We start from the raw sequence: 9,329 nt of genomic DNA, 5'->3' as shown, positions 1-9,329 counted from the left end.
AATAACACATAACCACCCATCAAGGTGGGAGGGACAATAGACTTCAACTGTATCACTCAGTTCTACGTGGAATTGGACTGATACATCAAGTGTTTGCTAGGTTCTCTTTTTTTTTTTAGCAACATTTACGTAATATGACATTAACATATAAAAATATTTCTGGCATTTTGACTTGCTGCTCAGCCACAGTCCATTCTTAACAGTGCACTAATCAGGGCACTAACCAGGGCTCAATATACAAATAAAAGTGGCTGATACAGAATTCTGACTTGTTACCAGATGCTTAAGATCTCATTCAGTAATACTGTGACTCCAGGACAAATATTTACATGCCTGCATGCGTTAAAACTAGAAAGTTGTCTTTCTGACCAACAGGGTGACAAAACAATATTATCTAAAATTTTCATTTCCTAAACGCTAGTTTTCTACTGCATACATAATACCTTCCTTGTGTGATTCGTGTTATATACTGTACATGTGACCAACAGTTTAATAAGAAGCAAAGTCTTTTATTTCATAAACCCCTGCCAGTTTACAATGAGAAATTATTACTCTTTTTATTGTATTTTTTATTATTATTATTTTAGGAAAAGAGACTTTGTGAACAGTAAAACAGTTTCTTTACATTCAGCACTTCTTTTCACTTACACAAAATTCCATTTTACTTAATGTAGTCTAACATACATGTGTTGGTCTCTTGGAAAGCATGTGGAAAAATGTCTTTAGAAGAAAACCCATGATCATAGTTTGAAAACTGAAGGTATCATTTCTTTCTTTTTCTTTTTCTTTTTTTTTTTCATTTTTTCTTTTTTTTTTTTTCCTTTTTTCTTTTTTTTAATAAGAATCCTCTTATGCCCTCTCCAAGTTCATTTCTGAGCTGTCATGCTGGTTTCGGTATGATATAACAGTCCGTAAGTGTACTTGGACACTGCTGGAAGGATCATTTGATGTGCTCAAATATAGAATCATCAGATGAGGACAGAGTTTGCATTCCTTGGAAGAGGGAATACTCAGCCTTGTTCTGACCTGCCTGTAATTTTAGTACAATAGTCCAGTGCACAGATGCAGATTTTTACTGTAAGAAGAATGCTACTGTACATTTACAAACATTCTCTAGATCTCCAGCTTGAGCCACGGGAGATAACCAAAGGAGGACGCTCTTGAAGAATTCCTTACATTATTGAAGAACATTGATGAATAAAGTTGAGGAAGTTGCCTTGAAAACACTTCTTTTCCACAGAACTCCTTATGGGTGAATGTCTTACTGCAAAGTTCTCTACCATAGCACAGGCATCTTCAGCAGGAAAAATTCAATACATGACAGTAGTTTTCAAATAAAGTCTTCCATCTAGAATATGAAAAACAAACATTTCCTTTATATAATTATATCTGCAACGAATCAAAAATAAGGGAGAAAAAACACAGGATTCAAAAACAGTGTAATTCTGTAAATTGCCACCTACCATAATTTGTGTTTTAATATTAAAAAATAAAAAATAAAAAGATTGAACACCATCATTGTTATTTCATGTGACAGTGGTCAAATTAACACCATTAAAAATTATACACACTTTTTAAGTTGTGAATACTGTAGCACCTCCTAAAGCTTTAATGTATGCTGTACTCATATCAGTGTGAGGGCACTAGGAACACAGGTGGAGCCCCTGTGCATGTGTTTTTACTGATATGCAAACTTAACTGAATAATGCTGAACAGCAATTATTTCGTTCATGGTTGCAGAGCAAAAATACTCTTGCATGCAATTGTTAGTACTCCCATCACTAAAGGCATAGCTCATACTTTCTGATTTAGTTATGTTGTTAAATATACCATGTAATGTAACCTTTGTGCACATTTGTAGCTATTTATATAGAACCCAGTATACAATATTTAATCTGTATCAGCGAAGTATAGCCTCCTTCTCCCATAAATGAGATTAACTGAACAATTACTATGTTAAAGATGTAAGCAAGTCTTTCTCACTATTCTTTTCCACCCAAGTGAGGAGCATATATTTAAGTGAGATATGTGTGATGGCAAGCAAGCTCACCCATCTAGTAACTGTTGACCTATATAAGAAGAGACATACCATATTTTCACCTAATTTATAAATAGAAACCAAATCTTTCTTTTCTGGGAGCATAAACATCTTATGCTCATAGTAATACAAAAAAAAAAAAATTAAAGAGGAAACAGATGATACATGTTTATTTTGCTGTACTGCAGAATATAAATTGTTTCTGTCTTGTGAGTAAAGCACATTGTGAAACATATTAATACTCCATGGTGCACAACTATGAAATGCTACTTGTATTTCAGACTGTAATCCATCTGAATGTACAAGTAGTAAGACAACTCCTGAAGTCTGCTTGAACACCTTCTTTTGGACCAAGTGAACTAGATCAGCATATATTTATAAAATTTCAGGGTTTCTTATATCTCTTTTGGTTTTCTTAGTTTACCCTCTTACTCAAAAATGGTTTTTAAAATTTGTAAAATTTTGAATGAGATCTTATTACACAGGAAAACAGTTGTGTGCTAAGAATTTATATAAGATTACTGATTTTTTTCAAATGGTTAATTATTATTGAAATGTGCTACTTCACTTCCACAGGCTTCCTTTAATTGCTGAGAGAAAGAAAAGTTTAACTAGAAATTATACAAGCGTACATCACATATAGCTGAATAAATACACCCCTTCTTCACACCCTTTTCCAGTTTTTACATGTATTGTCTGGTTTCTATCAAAACTGCACAGGAAAAAAAAAAAAAAGTGTGAAAAGAATCTCTCCCACTTTTACAGTGATTCCTATCTAGTGTCCCTCTGGTTTTACACTTCAGCAGAGTGGATGATGACCTTCCCACCAGTTGGAGTTCTTCCACTCAAAACCATTTCTACATTCTCTTTGCTCTTTATAGTCTTTGTGTACTGAAAAGGGATTAAAAAAATTGAGTAAGGCCTTAAAGAATTTTTTATTCTTCTTTGATGCATGAAGAGAGCCACTAAAATGCTTATGGGAATTCAGGAGAGAACAAAGCTTTGAAAGTGAACTTGGTGAAGCTAAAGGCCTGGTAAACCACCTAAAAGAAAACCTACAGCAAGTGCTGCAGCATGCCAGAGCTACTAATGGCTATAGTCACACATAATTCTCCTACACATTTTGAATAAACACAGTAGACATTTACAGCACTAAAGCTGTCTGGACACCTCTGTACAAGAATTACTCTGTGTGTATACCAGCACTTTGGTGATCTTGAATGCTGACTTTCTAATGAGTGCTATGCATAATTCCCACAACTAAACATTAAAATAACCTACAGACAATAACTTGTATTTTATTTTACTATATTAGGTCTCCACATGCATTTGTAAATGAAATATTTATTGAAACATTCTGAATTAAAATTACAGCTGTAGAAAGATGAATCCTTGTAGAAGCCAACAAAAGATCAACAATCTGGAGAGAACAGCAGTACAATTTTTAACAGCCTGATGTATTTTACACTGCTTTAGAACCCTATCTGGCAGTGGGAGAAGATAGGCAGTCAATAGGAGATTTTTCATTATTAATGGAAGATGTTATCAGAACCAGCATTCTGTATCTATAGACAATGAACAGTAATAGAAATGATCAGCTTTATAAAGCATCTTTCTTACAAAGTAGGACGATTCTTTATACAATTTACTAACATTTACGATGGATACATACAATAAACATAAATCTTCCTGTTCTACTACCCAGACGACAGACTATTAAAAGGGAATCATCTGTATTCATAATAGACTTAAAATGTTATATAGGGACTCAGGAGCTGGTCTAATATCATTGCTAGGCTTCTTATGAAATATTCTCTATTAACTTGTTTGATTAATTTCCTTAGCATATTTTTCAGGATTCAGGATTCAGAATTCAGGAAGAATTTGACATTACAATTTTAAAATCAGTGCTGTCATGTTATGATGTAGATAAAGCACTTCCATGACTTAGTCATACTTAGTAAGAGTTTGAAATATGATAATAATTGTAAATTAATTCCTTTATTTTCTCAAGATTAGTCACAGGAAAAATGAGGCATCAAATGAATATCCTTTTCTTTATAAAAGGTGGCACGTATTGTGCCAACATGGAAAAAGTCACAAAATAGAACTGCCTACCACCCTTTCAAAATAATCATGAGTTTGGGCAAAGAAGAACGAAAAATAATTTCTTTATACTTTTTGTCTAGTATGCTCCTGTCTGTAGCTGAGAATTTCATGTAGCCATTCATGAAGAACATGGTCTGAACTTGGGTAGACCTGTGCGGTGTCAAGAGTTGGACTTGATGATCCTTAAGGGTCCCTTCCAACTCAGGATATTCTATGATTCTATGATTCTAAGAATGTACACTGTGTAAACAGCATTGCACTTCCAGAAACAAGATGACTTTGAACTATGGTAGGAAAAAGAGAGATAATTCCCAGCTTTGAAGAGGAATAATAACTTTGTACCATGTGGTGGCCAAATACTATAACTCTATCTGATTCCTGTCCCATTTCCTTTTCCAGACCCTATTGCCTTCTTCCTCACTGTTTCCATCTTGGTTCTCACTGTCCAAAGGTTCTTCTAAATTACTGGAACTTCTCAGTGTTGTTTTCAAAGCCACCTAAATCACTTTGCCTCTAGGTGTAGCAAGTGTTCCTATCTGAATACGAGCGGAGCATTACCACTGATAGCCCTTCATGTTTTCAGGGCTAAAATTATAAGCAAAATCTACAAGTCATGACATAACTATTAATCCTAAATCCCAAATCATGAGCATACCTCTGCTTCCTGCCTGCAGATCTGCTTTTATTTGGTATATGCATACGTTACATTACTTTCTATTGTTAGCAAATGTAGAATTTATCTATATGCATGAAAAACACTTTAGGCAAAACAAATATGGATTTTTCACATGAACATATATATATAAACATAAACATATACTACGTAAACTCTCACACACACAGAGTATTCTATAAAAATATTTAAACAGTCAATGTCCTTTTAGCTTGCTGAAAATCGATGATTCACAGTAAACTACCTCAGAATTATACACTTAAACACATAATATAAATACATAAAATATCATTTCATTCAGAGGAATTCAAGCAAAAACACAAACTGGGAAGATACTGCTAAATGTCTAAATAGAATTGTGCATGATTAGCAGATTGTCATCTGTTTTAATTGCTCTTTTGCAAATGGCAGTGTTCAGCAAGATCACATAAGCTCATGCTTGTAACTAAAAGTGAAAACACTACTACTGTTAAATCTCATTTGTTTTGGGCTGTGGACTGATATGACACAAATTCTAGCCAGAGTAAGAGAGAATTTTTTAGATCAACTCTGTAATTAAGACTCACTTTGAGGTTTTTGAATGAACATGCATGAGTAGTTAAAAGGTCATAAATGTTACAAAAAAAACTAACAACAATAAACAAAAATGGATCTGGCATAAATGTTTGCAATGCTGAAACAAATCATATGCCTTAAAATGCATTTCCACAGAGATGTCAACTTGGGGATAATTCACACTACTGTTCTATGGACAGCCTATAGTATATCTATGGATCTAACATTATCTTGAGTTAAAAATATAAAGCCTCTCAAATATTATTCTCATTAATATGCATCCTTGTAAAATGATAAAATTCTACAATGAAAAGTTAATTGTGATTTTAGTTGCAAACAAAATAAATCATACATTAGAAGATAATGCATGTATTTCTGTCATTCACTGCAAGTCACATCAGGGATGTTTGCCATCCAAATACATCACATTTTAGACTGTATTCTGAGAGCTGCTTTAAAAATAAACATAATAACAGTGATAAACATGAGTGTCATGAGTGAATACTGCAGTCTTTATGATAATCTGCAAATCAACATCAAAGGTGTGATGTCACACCTGAATTTAGTCAGTTGATACCACAGAAAACAGTACTGAGGAAAACTCTCCATAGTACTTGGGTAAGGTGTTTCCTACAGTGAGGAGCTCTGGAATACAAAGGAAATAGAAAAAAAAATTACAGAATTTTTGGCAGAATGTCACGGACGGCTAATAGAAAGAAACCCACAGAGATTTTTTGCTTAAAAAAAATGTATGAGAAGAAAAATGAATAAGGAAATCAGGAATCTCAGTGGAAACTTTGGAAAAGTAAGATTAAGTTTTGGATTTATTTTGTTTGGTTGATTATTACTGGTATTATTTTTTATGATTTTAATTGGTGAGTCATAGAACAATAAATGCCAGCCCACAATCCAGGAACCTTTACAACAAACTGGACACAATTTTTGTCACTGGAATTCCTAATTATTATTAACATCATTTTGTCAATTATGCACAGGCCATTGATTAAAGTGATCTTCACTCAAAAAAGGTCTTAAGAATGTTTAAATGGTAGACCTACTTAGCTATTTATGTTTTCAAAGCGAAGAACCCCCCATTTTAGATTGATTTCTCTCACATTAATAAGAATACAACTGAAAGAAAGGACAGGATTTCTATTAACAGCTCTGACTCAGAAATTATCTTTGACTTCACGGTTCACCTCCCTGTTCTTATGTCTTCCTTTAACCTTTCTCTTCCTTGTGTGTGGTGATGTTTTCTGTCTGTTTTATTGTTCTTAGCAAAGTACAACACTGTTATAGCTGAAATCTTAAAGGACTACATTAACAACAAACACAAAAAGTAATAGAAAAAAAACACGTTGGAAGTCTATCACCACCACTGGTGACTGAGCCAATGTGAACTTAGATATCTCTTTTAAAACCACACATTGCAACACAAAATCCCCAGAACTAGTCCACATGCTCATTAGAGAAAAAAGAAACTTTGTACTGAAATTCAATATATGCTCACCACTGCCACAGCCTATAGCCATTCAAAAAATTGCTAACACCAGTTCCAGCAAGCTGATGTAATTATGAACTTTCTGACTCTCTCTACAGGAAAAGATAGGGTGGTAAGTAAATGAAATAATTTATTGTAAGTTAATGAAACATATTTTGTAACTTAATAATCATTACAGCTCTCTTCCTGATCATTTTATAAGCTGTAATGTAAGAGTGAAAAATACCACGATCCACCCTCAATTCAATAGATTAAAAGAAAAAGAAACAAAATATTGTGACATAAAAGGGGGCTACTTTTATCTAAATAAAAGAAAAGCTGTTCACCTGTGCTAAAGAACATAGCAAATTGTGTTTCCTTTTAGGAAGTTGCTTTATCAAAAATGGCAGCTATTTTCTCAGAAGTTATTTCGAGGCACCTGTAATCTAATGAGGTTTGTCCCTTTCAAAGAACAGTTGTACGTGCATGCCTGAATGCACACAACCTCTTCAGCCTAGAGCTGATAAAAGCATCTGCAAGTCATAGCTCAAGCACATTTAAATTATATAACTGTTTGGTTTATTTGTTTTAATAAGACGGGGCAAATGTGAATCACAGTGTACTTCTAACCTCTCATTCAACCTGATGTTTTAATCATTTGGAGGAAGAGAAACAAAACAAAAGAAAGGGATGGCAAACAAATGGTAATGATTCATGTGATATTTGATAAGACAGGAATGGGAAGTCAAAATAAAAGCAAGAATATTGTGACAGATGGAAGGTATCTAAGTCAAATTGTAACCTTTCTTTGAAAAACTTAAAGGAAGAAGCTAATCAAGGATAAAATCTGTTTTTGTATATTTTTCATATATTTTATTTAAAATAAAGACAAAAGAGGATGTATTTCCCACCAAAGCAGGAAGATAAAAATGGGAGTATACATTTTAAATAATGAGAAAACCATTTATGATGAGATTGATTCCTTTTCAAAGTTTGCAGAGTATGACATAGAATATAAACCCCGCTTCTGTAAATGTAGTCAGGAAATCCACTGAACAGAACTTTCTGCAATTTTTCCTATAAAATGCAAAACACTATGTTGCAAGGGGAAAAGACCTCTCCCAATACCAGAGGTTAATCAGAACACGGAAGCCTCATGACTCAACACTGAAAAGAAGGGACAGAGGGATCTATACTGTCCTGATATTGTTACTGTTTGATCACATATTGCAGAACATGGTTGAATCCACTGCCCTCTTTCCAAGTAGAACAAGAGAGGTATAGGAGGGCTGGATCAACTGTTGAGGCTTTGAAACTTGAGCAGTTGAGCAGTTATTTGGAAAAAAAAAAAAAAAGTGCTTATCTAGTCTTTATGCAAAGATGGGTGTTTTCACACTGCATGTTCAATAAACTCATGCAAATAGGAAGTATGTAAACATATTTGGCCAAACACTATCCTAGTTTGCCCTTTGTATAACACCAATAAATTAGTTTCAAATTTGCATATTGTTATTAATCATACACCTTTCGTTTCTCTATTTAACATTCATGTACAAATATATTTGTGTTAAAACTCAGTGCAAATATTCAGGAGATGGAGATGTTCATGCTTTTCTTTTTAAAATAATAATTTATACTTAGGATATTTTAATTCTGTCTGAATTTCCAGATTTAAAATAAATAAAAAATAAATAAAAACATGGATGTATAAAAAAGAGAGTAAACACTTCTTTTTTTTTTTTTCAGCTATTTTAACTATTGAACTGTTGGGTTCTTCTTTCAGAAATTTTATCATGTGTTTTAATCATGAATACATATTTTCATTACATCACTGAATACTGTGGGAGCAAGCAAAGGTCATCAATCTGGTCTCTAGTAAACTGATAAAGTGTGGACTACCTGTATATGTCATATTCTATTATTTAAAGATCATATAGAACACACAGAGCTTGCCATTTTGAGCACTGAAAAGACTGAACTGGCAATGTGAGAAATTCTTTGAAAGAAATAGATTTTGAAAAATCACACCGTCTCTTATTGTTACCTTATGAGCTACCTTTTTTTTTTCCTATTCATATAAACAAAACAAAAGTACATCTAGAAAAAAACAACAGAACCTAAGTATTGTGGTCACTTCTATTTTGGGGGTTCTTGGTTGTTCAGTTGTTTGTTTTTGTTTTTGTTTTTGTTTTTTCGTGTGTGTGTGTGGCATTGTATTGTGGTAATTTCTTTTGTTAAAAAAAAAAAAAAAAACCCTTCAATGGAATAATCATATGGAAAAGTTATTAAATTATGTAGTCATAACTAAATATGATCATAGTGTGTAGTGTGAGCTCACTGTGTTCAATGCTGTTTACCTGCTATCATATTTTCCAAAAGATAAAAATCTTTCTTCACATATATTTTTTTAGTAAGCCAATTAACAAGAAAACTTGAATCTGATAGCATAAAATTGAGAAAGAGTTGAGATCTAA

At 33.1% G+C, this 9,329-nt stretch overlaps 1 protein-coding gene across 8 annotated transcripts in view; it reads right to left on the bottom strand.

Moving 5' to 3' along the window:
- The window catches only part of DACH1 (dachshund family transcription factor 1), a 368,016-nt gene that overhangs the window by 1,437 nt on the left and 357,250 nt on the right, over nt 1–9,329 (bottom strand). For all 8 annotated transcript variants that reach the window (XM_072032503.1, XM_072032508.1, XM_038187143.2 and 5 more), the window contains one exon: nt 1–1,348. This exon is cut by the window's left edge and continues 1,437 nt beyond it. Coding sequence is in view for 1 of the 8 variants with exons in the window: in XM_038187143.2 (XP_038043071.1) it covers nt 1,311–1,348 (38 nt within the window). In the remaining 7 variants the exon portion in view is untranslated. The remainder of the gene's footprint in view (nt 1,349–9,329) is intronic.

Source organism: Anas platyrhynchos, chromosome 1 (genome assembly GCF_047663525.1).
Source record: "Anas platyrhynchos isolate ZD024472 breed Pekin duck chromosome 1, IASCAAS_PekinDuck_T2T, whole genome shotgun sequence".
Taxonomy (NCBI): Eukaryota; Metazoa; Chordata; class Aves; order Anseriformes; family Anatidae; genus Anas; species Anas platyrhynchos.
The sequence above is the reverse complement of the archived record's forward strand: the minus strand, read 5'-3'. Positions and strand labels throughout refer to the sequence as shown.